The 20,747-nt window shown below is 40.8% G+C and overlaps 1 protein-coding gene across 1 annotated transcript in view; it reads right to left on the bottom strand.

The window, feature by feature from the left end:
* Positions 1-449: 449 nt before the first annotated feature.
* The window catches only part of LOC135525700 (tetratricopeptide repeat protein 7B-like), a 74,688-nt gene continuing 54,390 nt past the window's right edge, over positions 450-20,747 (bottom strand). The window contains exons 6-10 of the mRNA XM_064953489.1: positions 12,238-12,316; positions 11,948-12,126; positions 11,285-11,348; positions 10,624-10,762; positions 450-524 (exon numbers count right to left, since the gene is read on the bottom strand). Coding sequence (XP_064809561.1) covers positions 10,625-10,762; positions 11,285-11,348; positions 11,948-12,126; positions 12,238-12,316 — 460 coding nt within the window. The 3' untranslated portion in view covers positions 450-524; position 10,624. The remainder of the gene's footprint in view (positions 525-10,623; positions 10,763-11,284; positions 11,349-11,947; positions 12,127-12,237; positions 12,317-20,747) is intronic.

Raw genomic sequence — 20,747 nt, 5'->3', positions numbered from 1 at the left:
GAGATGGCAGAGAGAACTTTACCGAAGTCAACTAGATTTATGCATTGACTCAATTGATCTATTACATTATTCTGGTGAACCAGGGTTTATTTAGTCTTCTAGGGAAACATATATTGACAGAAGAGAAGCTGCATGTATCTAATTATATACAAGTTGACTAACAACTAAAATGTCAAATTATAAGCAGAAACATCCTGTGTCTAAATCAGGCCCAATATAATCCTGCAAACCCTGTCAAAAATAGTTCAGCTGTCTCTGACTGTAGCCTACAGTGCATTTTCTATATTAGTGGGTCCGGGTTGACTGAGGGCCTCAGATTTAAAATGTATCACATATAGTGGGAAGGTCGCAGATGGGTTATTAGCAATTGCGGACAGGTACGGGTGAACAAACAGCTGACCCGCGCACCACTAGTAGTGATGTCACGGTGTCAGACTTACCGTCCCAGCAGCCATCAGTGACAGGGCTAGCTGGTACCAGAGATGGAACTCCTCAAAGGCAAACTTCATGGCCCTCTCTAGACACTGCAGATGCAAGACAAAGGTCAGATTGACATCACATTTAAATAGGGGAATACCTCATTTAAATAACACAATTTCCTGTTTGGTAAAATACATTTATGAATTTGAGGGTCTCTAAGTCAAAACCATGTACGGCTTTAAACAACTCTTTATTTAAATTACAATGGGAGAGCTGAGAGTTCTTAGTTGTGAGCAGAGCAAACAGCAGAGCAGAGCAAGACACCAGAATGTGCTAAGAAGAAGCAATGCAATCATTCCTTCCTTAACACATTGAAAACTTCATCACCTCGAGGAACAAGGCCAAGTGTTAGACGGGGAGCCATATTTAGATCAACCCTCAGGAGCCAGCAGATCCAAATCAGTGGCTCACAGCTCCAGCCGAGAACCAATTAGAACGCTCTGCCACTTCCTGCCAACACCTCCCAAGTGAAGTCCTTTCGTCTAATAGGTTGGTACATAAACTAACAGCTGCAAGAATCCATTGCTCTCATGAACATGCTTCTCTATTCACACTGGGGAGATAACAGATAGTGTGTGTATGTCTGCAGGAGGCGGTGGCTGCAGAAGGCCATGTCTGCAGGAGTGGAGCAGGGAGCTTAACTGAGAGCATTTCCAGGCAGTTGGTGGGGTATTAGGACTAATCACAGACACCAGGCTTACTGGGGACACTTTCATTGAACAGGGTGGCAGAGTGGCCCAGGGAGAACAATCAAAGGCAGATGAAAAGGTAGTGTAATAATACACACACAACTCACACAGACACACAATACACAGACACACTGAGGATAGCCTGAGCCAACAAGAAGACACGCAAGGGGGGAGGAGGTCCTGTATCATGCTCCAAGTGTGTTTCAGTACGGGCAGATGACTACATGTCAGAGCAGCATTCCTATTTTTGTAAGATTTTATTTTTCAAACAATACAGTGTATTCGGAAAGTATTCAGACCTCTTGACTTATTCCACATTTTGCTACATTACAGCCTTGTACTAAAATGTATTAAATAAAAATGTTTCCTCAGGCCTCCCGGGTGGCGCAGTGGTTAAGGGCGCTGTACTGCAGCGCCAGCTGTGCCACCAGAGACTCTGGGTTCGCGCCCAGGCTCTGTCGCGACCGGGAGGTCCGTGGGGCGACGCACAATTGGCCTAGCATCGTCCGGGTTAGGGAGGGTTTGGCCGGTAGGCATATCCTTGTCTCATCGCGCACCAGCGACTCCTGTGGCAGGCCGGGCGCAGTGCGTGCTAATCAAGGTTGCCAGGTGCACGGTGTTTTCTCTGACACATTGGTGCGGCTGGCTTCCGGGTTGGATGCGCGCTGTGTTAAGAAGCAGTGCGGCTTGGTTGGGTTGTGTATCGGAGGACGCATGACTTTCAACCTTCGTCTCTTCTGAGCCCGTACGGGAGTTGTAGTGATGAGACAAGATAGTAGCTACTAAACAATTGGATACCACGAAATTGGGGAGAAAAAGGGGTCAAATTTAAAAAAATATTATAATAATGTTTCATCAATCTACACACATTATCCCATAAAGCCAAATCAAATGTATTTATATAGCCCTTCGCACATCAGCTGATATCTCAAAGTGCTGTACAGAAACTCAGCCTTAAACCCCAAACAGCAAGCAATGCAGGTGTAGAAGCATGTTGGCTAGGAAAAACTCCCTGTGGCCAGGTTTTGAATATTTGCAAATGTATTAAAAATAAAAAACAGAAATACATTATTTATATACGTTTTTTTGACACTCGAAATTGCGCTCAGGTTCATCCTGTTTCCATTGATCATTCTTGAGATGTTTTTACAACTTTGAGTCCACCTGTGGTAAATTCAATTGATTGGACATCATTTGGAAAAGGCACACACCTGTCTATATAAGGTGCCCAGCAAAAACCAAGCCATAAGGTCGAAGGAATTGTCCGTAGAGCTCAGAGACAGGATTTTGTCGAGGCACAGATCTGGGGAAGGGTACCAAAACATTTCTACAGCATTGAAGTTTCCCAAGAACACAGTGGCCTCCATCATTCCTAAATTGAAGAAGTTTTGAACTACCCAGACTTCCTAGAGCTGGCCGGCCGGCCAAACTGAGCAATCGGGGGAGAAGGGCCTTGGTCATGGAGGTGACCAAGAACCCTTTGGTCATTCTAACAGAGCTCCAGAGTCCCTCTGTGGAGATGGGAGAAACTTGCAGAAGGACAACCATCTCTGCAGAACTCCACCAATCAGGCCTTTATGGTAGAGTGGCCAGGTAGAAGCCACTAATCAATAAAAGGCACAGGACAGCACGCTTGGAGTTTGCCAATAGGCACCTAAAGGACTCTCAAGGAAAGGAAAGGAAAGAAGAAAGATGAAAGATGAACAGAGCAAAGGTTCAAGGTTCACCTTCAAACAGGACAACGACCCTAAGCACACAGCCAAGACAAAGCAGGAGTGGCTTTGGGATAAGTCTCTGAATGTCCTCGAGTGGCCCAGCCAGAGAGCGGATTTGAACCCGATCAAGCATCTCTGGAGAGACCTGAAAATAGCTGTGCAGTGACGCTCCCCATCCAACCTGACAGAACTTGAGAGGATCTCCAGAGAAGAATGGGAGAAACTGCCCAAATACAGGTGTGCCAAGCTTGTAGCATCATACCCAAGAAGACTCGAGGTTGTAAACGCTGCCAAAGGTGCTTCAACAAAGTACTGAGTAAAGGGTCTGAATACTTATGAAAATGTCAGTTTTTTGTCAGTTTTTTATTTTTAATACATTTGCTAAAATTTCTAAAAACCTGTTTTCGCTTTGTAGTTATGGGGTGTAGATTGAAGAATAAAAAAAAAATCTATTTAATAAATTTTAGAACAAGGCTGTAATGTAACAAAATGTGGAAAAATTCAAGGGGTCCGAATACTTTCCGAATGCACTTTATATGTTACATATTTCCTGCCGGTGACTTATCAGCACCACACTACCATTCCACGACTTCTCCCACTTTTCATCCCATGTACATCCCCATGTTCATCTTCCTCACTGTGTTTAAATAAAGTTACTGTGTGTGTTAACTCTTGGGCTGCTTTATTCCCGTCTAACTGGGGGCAGTGTCAGTGAGTCACAAACCAGTAAAATACCCAGAGCCGGATCACTCTCTTTCAATATAAACATATACAGACAAAAGACAACAGACAGACGCACACAAACATCAAGGACATCCCACCTACCCAGACCCACATGTTCCCACAGCATCTATTTCCAGTGCTTGTAAGACTCTATGCCATATGGCCTCAAATTGCGCTATTCTGCTTTTCTCTGTCGCCCACACGTTTTCCAAATTTAAATAATAATGCATTTGATTCTTCCACTGTCTTAACGATGGAGGATCATTTGACTTTAGGAAAATATGGTCCAACCCATTGAGTATCTCACACAACTTCATATGCTATGTCTTGAAATATGCAGATAGACGGATAAAAATTATTTCAATTGCAACATTTCTGACAGCCAACTTTCTAACTCTGGCCATAACTTTTGGACTATATAGCACTCCAAGAAGGCATGAATTACAGAATCATTGCTTATTTTAGACTTTTTATTTAACTAGGGAAATTCTTATTTACAATGACAGCCTACACCGTCCGAACCCTAACCTGGACGACACTGGGCCAATTGTGTGCCGCCCTATGGGACTCCCAATCACGACCGGTTGTGATACAGCCTGGAATCGAAGTGTGATACAGCCTGGAATCGAACCAGGGTCTGTAATGACGCCTCTATTACTGAGATGCAGTGCCTTAGACCGCTGCGCCACTCGGGACATGACTCTGCCGTTGTGCTGTAGAATTTGTGAATATAGTCTCGTGTAATAAATTCTATACATTAGTTTATACTGGATTAAGCATACACTTTTGTTAACTGTAATTTCTTGGTTATGTTCCAACACTCTCTGTCACGAATCCCGCTTCCTGAGTCTGTGTTTGCCTGTGTTTCTGTCCTGGAGTGTGTTTCCGGTGTCCTGGAACGCACCCTGTCTGGTTGCCGGGCGAATTAGCTTGTTGGGAGATCGATGTTCACCCGCACCTGTATCCCATCAGTAATCTGCACACCTGTCCTGATCATCACCTCTCCCCTTCAAAAGCTCTGACCTGACATCCATTCCCTGCCGGATCGTTAGCCATGAACAGTATGTCGTGCCATAGTATCAGCCTCAAGTTAGATAGAATTTGTTTTGTTGTTTTTTACGTATTGCTTGCCTTAAACTTACCTCCGTTTGTTCTGTCTTCAGTTACTCACCCGGATCATTTACCCCATTCCCGCCTGGTTGTCGAAAAATTTCGCTACCCCATTGGATCCACCTATTTACTCCCATCAACTCACCACCGCTGCCCGCTACGCCACCTGGATATATCTACCCATTCATATTCACTTGTAAATAAATACTCACCTTCTTCCTACTCTCCTTGTCCTGGTCTGCTTCTGGGTTCAATTTTGAAAGAACGTGACAGAACGATCCGGCCAAGGATGAACCCAGCGGACCTGGACTCCGTTTGCCATGCCATTACCCAGCAGGGGAAGATATTGGGACAACACAAGACGGCGCTACAGGAGCGGGTTCAATCCAGAACTTATCTGCTAGCTTGACACAAATCCAGGATCAGCTCAGTTTGCCGGCGATTCATTCACCACCTGTTTCACCCATCTCACCTGCCGTGTCTGGTGCGGTTTCCTTCCGTGAACCCAAGGTACCGACGCCTGATAAATATGAAGGGGATTTGGGAAGATGCCGTTAGTTTCTTATGCAGTGTGGGTTAGTGTTTGATCTGCAGCCCCATTCTTATGCCACTGACAAGGCTAGGATAGCCTTTGTTATTGAACTGCTGCGTGGAAAAGCTCTGGAATGGGCTTCAGCTGTTTGGGAACGACGGGACACATGCATGACGTCATACCAAGGTTTCACGGCAGAGATGAGAAAGCTTTTTGACCATCCAGTCCGAGGTAAGGACGCAGCTAAACGTTTGTTCTCTCTTCGCCAAGGAGCTCGCAGTGTGGCAGACTTTGTGATAGAATTCAGGACTTTGGCTGTGGAGAGTGGTTGGAATGAGGAATCACTACAAGCCTTTTTTTACCAGGGGTTGTCGGAGCAACTCAAGGACGAGCTGATCTCCTATCCAGAGCCTAGTGACCTAGATAATAGAGTCCGGGAGAGAAGGAGGGAGAAGCAGTGGGGTCCATCTAATCAATCTGAGACTCGGTTACCATTCGGGTCAGGAAGTGGACCAGAACGGGTTGATCATTTTCCCTCACACGGGATTAGCGGAGGAGTCCTGCCGCCAGATCCTGAACCTATGCAAGCGGGGCGGCACGGGTTAACTAAGGACGAGCGCCAACGTAGACGTGAGACCAACAGCTGCCTCTACTGCGGTAGCTTGGGACATTACATCTCCGTTTGTCCTCAGCGCCCGTTAAACTGCTCGGCTCGTTAAGTTTGGGAGGTTTGTTAGCGAGCCAGTTTCAACCTCTCAAGAGTCCTGTCAGACCTCGTTTTCCTGCTACCCTCATAAATAAGAATCAGAGTTTAGCGATTAACGTTTTCATCGATTCAGGTGCCGATGACAGCTTCATTGATGCCGACTTAGTGGAACAGCTGGGGCTTTCCGAGGAGCAATTACCGGAAGCCATTGAAGCAACCACTCTGAACAGCAGTAGTCTGGCACGGATCACTATGAGGACTGAACCGGTTAAGATGTTGTTGTCGGGGAATCATTCAGAGGTTATTTCTTTTTTCATTTTGCCTTCCCCCCATGTTCCTCTGGTTCTTGGATACCCCTGGCTAAGAGAACACAATCCTTCGTTCGATTGGGTGACTGGTAAGGTAACTAGTTGGAGCATTGAGTGCCATGCTAACTGTCTCAGGACTGCCTGTTCTCATGCTGTCCCCAGTCGGGTCAGTGAGTCTGCTCCTCCTGATTTGTCCCTGGTTCCTGAAACATATCACGAGTTGGGTGAGGTGTTCAGTAAGCAGAAAGCTCAGTCACTTCCTCCCCACCGACCTTATGATTGTACAATTAAGCTGTTCCCTGGAGCTGCCTTTCCCAAGGGACGGTTATACAGTATTTCTCGACTTGAGCGGGAAGCCCTGGAGACCTACATAAAGGAGTCTCTTGCTGCAGGTCTCATTCATCCCTCGTCATCACCCCTGGGAGCTGGATTTTTTTTGTGAGTAAGAAGGATGGCTCTCTTCGACTGTGTATTGATTATCGGGGGTTGAATGATATTACGGTCAAGAACAAGTACCCCTTGCCCTTGATGAGCTCCGCTTTCGATTCTTTACAGGGTGCTACTGTGTTTACGAAGCTTGATCTACGCAATGCGTATCATCTGGTTCGTATCAAAGAGGGGGACGAGTGGTTGACTGGATTCAATACACCTATGGGACATTTCGAGTACCAGGTGATGCCGTTTGGACTTTCTAACGCTCCAGCAGTGTTCCAAAGTTTGGTGAATGACGTGCTGAGGGATATGATCGGTCTGTTTGTGTTCGTTTACCTGGATGACATCCTGATTTTCTCCAAGGAGCTTTCCAGCCACATCCAGCATGTTAAGCAGGTCCTGCAGCAGTTATTGGAGAACCGTCTGTTTGTGAAGGCAGAGAAGTGTGATTTTCACGCCCACACTACATCCTTCCTTGGGTACATCATCTCCAGGGGTGAGATCAAGATGGACCAAGAGAAGGTTCGTGCGGTTCGGGATTGGGCCCGGCTCGGTACGAGATTGCAGCTCCAGAGATTCCTGGGATTTGCGAACTTCTATCAGAGGTTTATCCGTGATTACAGCAGGTTGGCCGCCCCTTTAACTGCTCTGACGTCTTGCACCAGAATTTTCTGTTGGACTCCTGAGGCAGACAGAGCATTTCTGAACTTGAAGATCCGATTCACCAACGCGCCGATTCTCTCTCAACCTGACACTTCCCGTCAGTTTGTTGTTGAGGTGGACGCGTCTGATGTGGGGGTGGGCGCCATCCTGTCCCAGTGTAGCTCCACTAACGGTAAACTCCATCCCTGCGCCTTCTACTCTTGTCGTCTTTCACCAGCTGAGAGAAACTACGATGTGGGTAACCGGGAGCTTCTCGCTGTGAAGTTTGCCTTGGAGGAGTGGCGTCACTGGTTGGAGGGAGCGGAGCAACCGTTTGTGGTCTGGACTGACCACAAGAATCTGGCTTACGAGCAATCGGCTAAACATCCCAACTCCCGTCAGGCCAGGTGGGCTTTGTTTTTTGGACGCTTCAATTTTTCCCTGACGTTCCGACCTGGGTCGAAGAACGGCAAAGCGGACACCTTGTCCCGGATGTTCTCCAAGACAGATGAGAGTGGGGCCAAGACTGAGACGATTCTTCCCCAGAACCTTGTCGTGGGAGCCGTTACATGGAGGATTGAGGAGGAGGTGGTGGTGGCCCTTCGGACGCAGCCCGGCCCCGGTAACGGTCCACCCGGTCAGTTGTTCGTGCCTGAGTCGGTCCGTTCTGCTGTTCTTCAGTGGTCCCACGCCAGAAAGATAGCTTGTCACCCTGGCGTTGCTCGGACTATGGCGCTACTGCGCAGATGACTTTGGTGGCCTGCCATGGGAGAAGATACCCGGAGGTTTGTTGCCGCATGTCCTGTTTGTGCTCAGAACAAAAGTACCAATCGGCCCAGCTCTGGGCTTCTTCACCCCCTACCTATTCCTCGGCGACCTTGGTCGCATCTGGCCCTGGATTTTGTCACGGGATTGCCCCCTTCTGTTGGGAACACGGTCATTCTGACCATTGTGGACAGATTCAGCAAGTTTGCTCATTTTGTCCCTCTCTCTAAGCTTCCATCTGCCACGGAGACGTCCGAGATCCTGGTTAGGGAGGTTTTCAGGGTCCACGGATTGCCCAGTGACATTGTTTCTGACCGTGGTCCTCAGTTTACCTCTGCTGTCTGGAGATCCTTCTGTTTGGCCATTGGAGCTACAGTCAGTCTCACTTCTGGATTTCACCCACAATCTAATGGTCAGGCGGAGAGAGCCAACCAGAAGATGGAGTCCACGCTGAGTTGTCTTGTCTCCTCTGATCCCACCTCTTGGTCATCTCAATTACCCTGGGTCGAGTATGCCCATAATACCCTTCCTTCATCTGCCACTGGGATGTCCCCCTTCCAATGCCTGTACGGATACCAACCTCCCTTGTTTCCTTCTCAGGAGAGGGATCTTTCGGTTCCTTCTGTCCAGGCCCACATTCGTCGTTGCCACCGGACCTGGCATCGGGCCAGGAAGGTCCTCCTTAGAGTTTCTGACCGGTATCAGATCCAGGCGAATCGTCGCTGTATTCCTGCTCCCGCTTATACCATCGGAGATAAGGTTTGGTTGGCTACACGGGATCTTCCTCTACGGACTGAGTCGAGGAAACTGTCACCAAGGTTCATTGGTCCGTTTGTGGTGGAGAGAATCATTAACCCTGTTGTGGTCTGACTCAAATTGCTGGCAACGCTTCGAGTACACCCCACCTTTCATGTCTCCTGCCTCAAGCCGGTTCTCCTCTGTCCTCTGTTGCCCCCTCCTCCTCGTCCTCCTCCTCCTCGGATGATCGGAGGTAGTCCTGCCTACACGGTGCGCCGCATAATGATTTCCAGATGGCGGGGTCGAGGTTTCCAATATCTCGTGGATTGGGAAGGATATGGTCCAGAGGAGAGGAGTTGGATTCCTCGGCGTCAGATCCTTGATGACGATCTGCTTCGTGACTTCTACCGCCTCCACCCTGGCGCTCCAGGTAGTCCGCCCGGTGGCGTTCGTCGGAGGGGGGGTACTGTCACGAATACCGCTTCCGGAGTCTGTGTTTGCCTGTGTTTCTGTCCTGGAGTGTGTTTCCGGTGTCCTGGAACGCACCCTGTCTGGTTGCCGGGCGAATTAGCTTGTTGGGAGATTGATGTTCACCCGCACCTGTATCCCATCAGTAATCTGCACACCTGTCCTGATCATCACCTCTCCCCTTCAAAAGCTCTGACCTGACATCCATTCCCTGCCGGATCGTTAGCCATGAACAGAATGTCGTGCCACAGTATCAGCCTCAAGTTAGATAGAATTTGTTTTGTTGTTTTTTACGTATTGCTTGCCTTAAACTTACCTCCGTTTGTTCTGTCTTCAGTTACTCACCCGGATCATTTACCCCATTCCCGCCTGGTCGTCGGAGAATTCGGCTACCCCATTGGATCCACCTATTTACTCCCATCAACTCACCACCGCTGCCCGCTACGCCACCTGGATATATCTACCCATTCATATTCACTTGTAAATAAATACTCACCTTCTTCCTACTCTCCTTGTCCTGGTCTGCTTCTGGGTTCGATTTTGAAAGAACGTGACACTCTCCCCATATCAGTTAGGTCTTGGTTCCAATAGTTTAGATAGTGTCAGTTGGATAGGCTCTCTGCAAGGTTTTGTATATCTTACCCATCATATACATATCATTTTTTGACTCAAATAGGATTCTCTCTGATGTCCATACATATTTCAGATGGAAATTTTGTGATATAAAAACTTTTAAATGAGACAAGACAAACAAAATGTTGAATATTCAAGACCATAGTTTACAGAACCTTGGCACACAAGACTCTCCTAGACTGCTTGTTGTATTCACAAGCCAAACCATTATCTCTTTCTGCTATCAAAACCAAGATCAACACAATTCTCTCTCTCAAGGAGAACGACAAGGTAATTTTTAAAGTGTTTTGGACTAGTGTTTATGATGACTGCACTAACAGTAGCAGTGTCTTGGAGTCTCTGTAGTGACTGAGACTTTGTGCTTTATCTCTTGTTCACTGAGAAAGAGAGAGAGAGAGAGAGAGAGAGATAGAGAGAAGCGCTGGGGGATGGAGGGATGAACTTAAGATCTCCAGATCAATGAGATCAGATCCATTCAGCCATCGACCAGACTGCAGGAAGGTTCCTGGTTCCAGAGACGGAGAGTGGCAGCTTCGGTTACCGGGGCAACTATAGGCCATGATTGGTCTCCGTGGGTCTTCTCGGGTGTTCCCACGGTTACTGATTGGGCGGTTAGGTGTGTGTAAGTGTAGGATAAGGGTCTGTGTGTTTGTGTATACATCCAGTATGTGTATGTCCTCACCTCAGAGAGCATCTCGTACTGTCCCCGTCGCCCCCAGGGAGATTGTCAGCAAGTCGTAGACCACAGAGGCACTCTGCAGGCTGATGATACGGTCGCTTTTATGCTCTGGGATCCTGCTCAGCACCGCATCTCTGTTGGCCTGCAGGGAGAACACACACACACTCATCATCATCATACCACGTACACACACACACACACACACACAGATACAGAAGAGTAGAAATAGTTAGTTCAGTGGGAGAGTGTTAGCAGAGTAGCTGTGGGAACATTGCAGTGTGTGGTGAGTGGAAGAATGGAAAGAGGAGTATTGTGTTTGATGGATGACTGGGGGCCCTGCTTTTAAAAACACCCGTTAGAAGGAAAAACAAACAGGATGGAAATCTAACACCCTTTTAACTAATGAATCAACTGAAAAAAAGAGAGAGAACTAGGACAATTGTTACTGGAAGTTCAGAGTTAGAGCTACCAAACAATGCCTTTAATGCCTTGCTTTGGGAGTGTGATGGGGAAACTGTACTGGATGAAACAGTTGGTGTGATTGAGAGAAAAAATGTACTTGTCAACATTAGAACCAGGGGAGTTCAGTTGCTGTTATTGTTGAAAAGGTGCACGACTGAAAGATGAATCTACCTGCCCGGAAAGAAAAGAGGGATATTCTTACCATAGATTCACTAATCAGCAACAGGAGCAGAGCCTCCTCTGTGTTCTCCTGTGGACAAAACAGACTGAGGAGAAGGAGAGGAAGAGAGGGATGGGAGCAATGAGAGGGAAAGAGAAAGTGAGAGAGGGAAAGATAGTGGAGGAGAGAGAAAGGGAGAGGAAGAGGGAAGGGTCAATGAGAGGGAAAGAGAGAGAAAGAGAGAGAGGGAAAGAGTGGGGGTAGAGAGAAAGAGAGAGAGACAGAGAAAGAAAGTGAGGGGAGAGAGAGAAATAAAGTGAGGGGAGAGAGAGAGAGAGAGAGAGAGAGAGAAAGAAAGTGAGGGGAGAGGAAAAGAGAGAGAGAGAGAGAGAGAGAGAGAGAGAGAGAGAAAAGGGGGCAAGAGGGAAAGAGATGGCAATATAGAGACACAGAGAGAGAGATAGTTATCAGACGAGTGTAGAGACTGAGTGTAGAGACTGCATACCACCACTTGATGAACAAGCCAGCATAGTGGAGTCCCATTGGGGTTCCCATGTGTAGGTAAGCTGCCTAGGAGTGTCAGATTGTGCCAATGTAGATACACACACATCTCAGGTCTGTACACAGGCAGATACTAGTATTGAGAGATAGAGAGAGAAGATAAAGGAGAGAAGGGAGAGAAGAGATAGACAGGTTGGTTCGTACTTCTCTCCGGAGTAGACGCGTGGCCTACGGCTGAGGGCGTAGTCCTTGAGGTAGGGGGCTCCCTGGCGTAGCAGGGGGTCGTCCAGGTGGGACTTGCTATGAGGGTCCTCCAGAGAAGACCAGTAGCTCTGCTCACACATCCCCCTCAGCAGGATCTCTGCCAGCTGTTTGGCTATGGTCTACAAAGGGAAACACACTGTGTTACAGCGCAGGTGTGCACGTGCGAGCAAGCACACACTCACACACACAGGCAGGTGCACACACACATAAACACACACACTAGAACCCACCATTCGTAGGTTCTGTGTGGTCCTGGTCTCTACAGCTCGGAGGATCTCCCGGAAGCGGCCCACTCCCTGGGTCAGGTTACTGTGGCAACAACAAATATTATTATGTTATCATCTGTCTCTAAAGTATGGGGGAAAGCACTGGACATCTGAGGCCACATATTATATATAGTGGAGGATAGTATATACATATTATACATAGTGGAGGATAGTGGATACATATTATATACTATATAGTGGAGGATAGTGGATACATATTATATAATGTATAGTGGAGGATAGTGGATACATATTATACATAGTGGAGGATAGTGGATACATATTATATATAGTGGAGGATAGTGGATACATATTATATATAGTGGAGGATAGTGGATACATATTATATATAGTGGAGGATAGTGGATACATATTATATATAGTGGAGGATAGTGGATACATATTATATACTGTATAGTGGAGGATAGTGGATACATATTATATACTGTATAGTGGAGGATAGTATATACATATTATACATAGTGGAGGATAGTGGATACATATTATATACTGTATAGTGGAGGATAGTGGATACATATTATATACTGTATAGTGGAGGATAGTGGATATATATTATACATAGTGGAGGATAGTGGATACATATTATATATAGTGGAGGATAGTGGATACATATTATATATAGTGGAGGATAGTGGATACATATTATGCATAGTGGAGGATAGTGGATACATATTATACATAGTGGAGGATAGTGGATACATATTATATATAGTGGAGGATAGTGGATACATATTATGCATAGTGGAGGATAGTGGATACATATTATATATAGTGGAGGATAGTGGATACATATTATATACTGTATAGTGGAGGATAGTATATACATATTATATATAGTGGAGGATAGTAGATACATATTATATATAGTGGAGGATAGTGGATACATATTATATACTGTATAGCGGAGGATAGTGGATACATATTATATACTGTATAGTGGAAGATAGTATATACATATTATATATAGTGGAGGATAGTGGATACATATTATATATAGTGGAGGATAGTATATACATATTATACATAGTGGAGGATAGTGGATACATATTATACATAGTGGAGGATAGTGGATACATATTATATACTGTATAGTGGAGGACAGTGGATACATATTATACATAGTGGAGGATAGTGGATACATATTATATATAGTGGAGGATAGTGGATACATATTATATATAGTGGAGGATAGTGGATACATATTATATATAGTGGAGGATAGTGGATATGTATCATATATAGTGGAGGATAGTGGATACATATTATATACTGTATAGTGGATACATATTATATATAGTGGAGGATAGTGGATACATATTATACATAGTGGAGGATAGTGGATACATATTATATATAGTGAAGGATAGTGGATACATATTATACATAGTGGAGGATAGTGGATACATATTATGCATAGTGGAGGATAGTGGATACATATTATATACTGTATAGTGGATACATATTATACATAGTGGAGGATAGTGGATACATATTATATATAGTGGAGGATAGTGGATACATATTATATATAGTGGAGGATAGTGGATATGTATCATATATAGTGGAGGATAGTGGATACATATTATATACTGTATAGTGGAGGATAGTATATACATATTATATATAGTGGAGGATAGTGGATACATATTATATATAGTGGAGGATAGTGGATACATATTATATACTGTATAGTGGAAGATAGTATATACATATTATATATAGTGGAGGATAGTGGATACATATTATACATAGTGGAGGATAGTGGATACATATTATATATAGTGGAGGATAGTGGATACATATTATGCATAGTGGAGGATAGTGGATACATATTATATATAGTGGAGGATAGTGGATATGTATCATATATAGTGGAGGATAGTGGATACATATTATACATAGTGGAGGATAGTGGATACATATGATATACTGTATAGTGGATACATATTATATATAGTGGAGGATAGTGGATACATATTATACATAGTGGAGGATAGTGGATACATATTATGCATAGTGGAGGATAGTGGATACATATTATATACTGTATAGTGGATACATATTATACATAGTGGAGGATAGTGGATACATATTATATATAGTGGAGGATAGTGGATACATATTATATATAGTGGAGGATAGTGGATATGTATCATATATAGTGGAGGATAGTGGATACATATTATACATAGTGGAGGAGAGTGGATACATATTATACATAGTGGAGGATAGTGGATACATATTATATATAGTGGAGGATAGTGGATACATATTATGCATAGTGGAGGATAGTGGATACATAGTGGAGGATAGTGGATACATATTATATATAGTGGAGGATAGTGGATACATATTATGCATAGTGGAGGATAGTGGATACATATTATAATTAGTGGAGGATAGTGGATACATATTATGCATAGTGGAGGATAGTGGATACATATTATATATAGTGGAGGATAGTGGATACATATTATATATAGTGGAGGATAGTATATACATATTATATATAGTGGAGGATAGTGGATACATATTATACATAGTGGAGGATAGTGGATACATATTATAATTAGTGGAGGATAGTGGATACATATTATGCATAGTGGAGGATAGTGGATACATATTATATATAGTGGAGGATAGTGGATACATATTATACATAGTGGAGGATAGTGGATACATATTATATACTGTATAGTGGAGGATAGTGGATACATATTATATATAGTGGAGGATAGTGGATACATATTATATACTGTATAGTGGAGGATAGTGGATACATATTATACATAGTGGAGGATAGTGGATACATATTAGATACTGTATAGTGGAGGATAGTGGATACATATTATATACTGTATAGTGGAGGATAGTGGATACATATTATATACTGTATAGTGGAGGATAGTGGATACATATTATATACTGTATAGTGGAGGATAGTATATACATATTATACATAGTGGATACATATTATATACTGTATAGTGGAGGATAGTGGATACATATTATATACTGTATAGTGGAGGATAGTGGATACATATTATATACTGTATAGTGGAGGATAGTATATACATATTATACATAGTGGAGGATAGTGGATACATATTATACATAGTGGATACATATTATATACTGTATAGTGGAGGATAGTGGATACATATTATACATAGTGGATACATATTATATACTGTATAGCGGAGGATAGTATATACATATTATATATAGTGGAGGATAGTGGATACATATTATACACAGTGGATACATATTATATACTGTATAGTGGAGGATAGTATATACATATTATACATAGTGGAGGATAGTGGATACATATTATACATAGTGGATACATATTATATACTGTATAGTGGAGGATAGTGGATACATATTATACATAGTGGATACATATTATATACTGTATAGCGGAGGATAGTATATACATATTATATATAGTGGAGGATAGTGGATACATATTATACACAGTGGATACATATTATATACTGTATAGCGGAGGATAGTATATACATATTATATATAGTGGAGGATAGTGGATACATATTATACATAGTGGAGGATAGTGGATACATATTATATATAGTGGAGGATAGTGGATACATATTATATACTGTATAGTGGAGGAGAGTGGATACATATTATATACTGTATAGTGGAGGATAGTATATACATATTATACATAGTGGAGGATAGTGGATACATATTATATACTGCATAGTGGAGGATAGTGGATACATATTATATACTGTATAGTGGAGGATAGTATATACATATTATACATAGTGGAGGATAGTGGATACATATTATACATAGTGGATACATATTAAATACTGTATAGTGGAGGATAGTGGATACATATTATATATAGTGGAGGATAGTATATACATATTATACATAGTGGAGGATAGTGGATACATATTATATATAGTGGAGGATAGTATATACATATTATATATAGTGGAGGATAGTGGATGCATATTATATACTGTGTAGTGGAGGATAGTATATACATATTATACATAGTGGAGGATAGTGGATACATATTATATATAGTGGAGGATAGTGGATACATATTATATATAGTGGAGGATAGTGGATACATATTATATATAGTGGAGGATAGTATATACATATTATACATAGTGGAGGATAGTGGATACATATTATACATAGTGGAGGATAGTGGATACATATTATATATAGTGGAGGATAGTGGATACATATTATGCATAGTGGAGGATAGTATATACATATTATATATAGTGGAGGATATTATATACATATTATACATAGGGGAGGATAGTGGATACATATTATACATAGTGGAGGATAGTGGATACATATTATACATAGTGGAGGATAGTGGATACATATTATATATAGTGGAGGATAGTGGATACATATTATATACTGTATAGTGGAGGATAGTGGATACATATTATACATAGTGGAGGATAGTGGATACATATTATATACTGTATAGTGGAGGATAGTGGATACATATTATATACTGTATAGTGGAGGATAGTGGATATATATTATACATAGTGGAGGATAGTGGATACATATTATATATAGTGGAGGATAGTGGATACATATTATATATAGTGGAGGATAGTGGATACATATTATGCATAGTGGAGGATAGTGGATACATATTATACATAGTGGAGGATAGTGGATACATATTATATATAGTGGAGGATAGTGGATACATATTATGCATAGTGGAGGATAGTGGATACATATTATATATAGTGGAGGATAGTGGATACATATTATATACTGTATAGTGGAGGATAGTATATACATATTATATATAGTGGAGGATAGTAGATACATATTATATATAGTGGAGGATAGTGGATACATATTATATACTGTATAGCGGAGGATAGTGGATACATATTATATACTGTATAGTGGAAGATAGTATATACATATTATATATAGTGGAGGATAGTGGATACATATTATATATAGTGGAGGATAGTATATACATATTATACATAGTGGAGGATAGTGGATACATATTATACATAGTGGAGGATAGTGGATACATATTATATACTGTATAGTGGAGGACAGTGGATACATATTATACATAGTGGAGGATAGTGGATACATATTATATATAGTGGAGGATAGTGGATACATATTATATATAGTGGAGGATAGTGGATACATATTATATATAGTGGAGGATAGTGGATATGTATCATATATAGTGGAGGATAGTGGATACATATTATATACTGTATAGTGGATACATATTATATATAGTGGAGGATAGTGGATACATATTATACATAGTGGAGGATAGTGGATACATATTATATATAGTGAAGGATAGTGGATACATATTATACATAGTGGAGGATAGTGGATACATATTATGCATAGTGGAGGATAGTGGATACATATTATATACTGTATAGTGGATACATATTATACATAGTGGAGGATAGTGGATACATATTATATATAGTGGAGGATAGTGGATACATATTATATATAGTGGAGGATAGTGGATATGTATCATATATAGTGGAGGATAGTGGATACATATTATATACTGTATAGTGGAGGATAGTATATACATATTATATATAGTGGAGGATAGTGGATACATATTATATATAGTGGAGGATAGTGGATACATATTATATACTGTATAGTGGAAGATAGTATATACATATTATATATAGTGGAGGATAGTGGATACATATTATACATAGTGGAGGATAGTGGATACATATTATATATAGTGGAGGATAGTGGATACATATTATGCATAGTGGAGGATAGTGGATACATATTATATATAGTGGAGGATAGTGGATATGTATCATATATAGTGGAGGATAGTGGATACATATTATACATAGTGGAGGATAGTGGATACATATGATATACTGTATAGTGGATACATATTATATATAGTGGAGGATAGTGGATACATATTATACATAGTGGAGGATAGTGGATACATATTATGCATAGTGGAGGATAGTGGATACATATTATATACTGTATAGTGGATACATATTATACATAGTGGAGGATAGTGGATACATATTATATATAGTGGAGGATAGTGGATACATATTATATATAGTGGAGGATAGTGGATATGTATCATATATAGTGGAGGATAGTGGATACATATTATACATAGTGGAGGAGAGTGGATACATATTATACATAGTGGAGGATAGTGGATACATATTATATATAGTGGAGGATAGTGGATACATATTATGCATAGTGGAGGATAGTGGATACATAGTGGAGGATAGTGGATACATATTATATATAGTGGAGGATAGTGGATACATATTATATAGTGGAGGATAGTGGATACATATTATAATTAGTGGAGGATAGTGGATACATATTATGCATAGTGGAGGATAGTGGATACATATTATATATAGTGGAGGATAGTGGATACATATTATATATAGTGGAGGATAGTATATACATATTATATATAGTGGAGGATAGTGGATACATATTATACATAGTGGAGGATAGTGGATACATATTATAATTAGTGGAGGATAGTGGATACATATTATGCATAGTGGAGGATAGTGGATACATATTATATATAGTGGAGGATAGTGGATACATATTATACATAGTGGAGGATAGTGGATACATATTATATACTGTATAGTGGAGGATAGTGGATACATATTATATATAGTGGAGGATAGTGGATACATATTATATACTGTATAGTGGAGGATAGTGGATACATATTATACATAGTGGAGGATAGTGGATACATATTAGATACTGTATAGTGGAGGATAGTGGATACATATTATATACTGTATAGTGGAGGATAGTGGATACATATTATATACTGTATAGTGGAGGATAGTGGATACATATTATATACTGTATAGTGGAGGATAGTATATACATATTATACATAGTGGATACATATTATATACTGTATAGTGGAGGATAGTGGATACATATTATATACTGTATAGTGGAGGATAGTGGATACATATTATATACTGTATAGTGGAGGATAGTATATACATATTATACATAGTGGAGGATAGTGGATACATATTATACATAGTGGATACATATTATATACTGTATAGTGGAGGATAGTGGATACATATTATACATAGTGGATACATATTATATACTGTATAGCGGAGGATAGTATATACATATTATATATAGTGGAGGATAGTGGATACATATTATACACAGTGGATACATATTATATACTGTATAGTGGAGGATAGTATATACATATTATACATAGTGGAGGATAGTGGATACATATTATACATAGTGGATACATATTATATACTGTATAGTGGAGGATAGTGGATACATATTATACATAGTGGATACATATTATATACTGTATAGCGGAGGATAGTATATACATATTATATATAGTGGAGGATAGTGGATACATATTATACACAGTGGATACATATTATATACTGTATAGCGGAGGATAGTATATACATATTATATATAGTGGAGGATAGTGGATACATATTATACATAGTGGAGGATAGTGGATACATATTATATATAGTGGAGGATAGTGGATACATATTATATACTGTATAGTGGAGGAGAGTGGATACATATTATATACTGTATAGTGGAGGATAGTATATACATATTATACATAGTGGAGGATAGTGGATACATATTATATACTGCATAGTGGAGGATAGTGGATACATATTATATACTGTATAGTGGAGGATAGTATATACATATTATACATAGTGGAGGATAGTGGATACATATTATACATAGTGGATACATATTAAATACTGTATAGTGGAGGATAGTGGATACATATTATATATAGTGGAGGATAGTATATACATATTATACATAGTGGAGGATAGTGGATACATATTATATATAGTGGAGGATAGTATATACATATTATATATAGTGGAGGATAGTGGATGCATATTATATACTGTGTAGTGGAGGATAGTATATACATATTATACATAGTGGAGGATAGTGGATACATATTATATATAGTGGAGGATAGTGGATACATATTATATATAGTGGAGGATAGTGGATACATATTATATATAGTGGAGGATAGTATATACATATTATACATAGTGGAGGATAGTGGATACATATTATACATAGTGGAGGATAGTGGATACATATTATATATAGTGGAGGATAGTGGATACATATTATGCATAGTGGAGGATAGTATATACATATTATATATAGTGGAGGATATTATATACATATTATACATAGGGGAGGATAGTGGATACATATTATACATAGTGGAGGATAGTGGATACATATTATACATAGTGGAGGATAGTGGATACATATTATATATAGTGGAGGATAGTGGATACATATTATATACTGTATAGTGGAGGATAGTGGATACATAT

The sequence above is a fragment of the Oncorhynchus masou genome, chromosome 32, assembly GCF_036934945.1.
Source record: "Oncorhynchus masou masou isolate Uvic2021 chromosome 32, UVic_Omas_1.1, whole genome shotgun sequence".
Lineage (NCBI taxonomy): Eukaryota > Metazoa > Chordata > Actinopteri > Salmoniformes > Salmonidae > Oncorhynchus > Oncorhynchus masou.
Note: the sequence above shows the minus strand (reverse complement) of the source record. Positions and strands in the feature narration are given on the sequence as shown.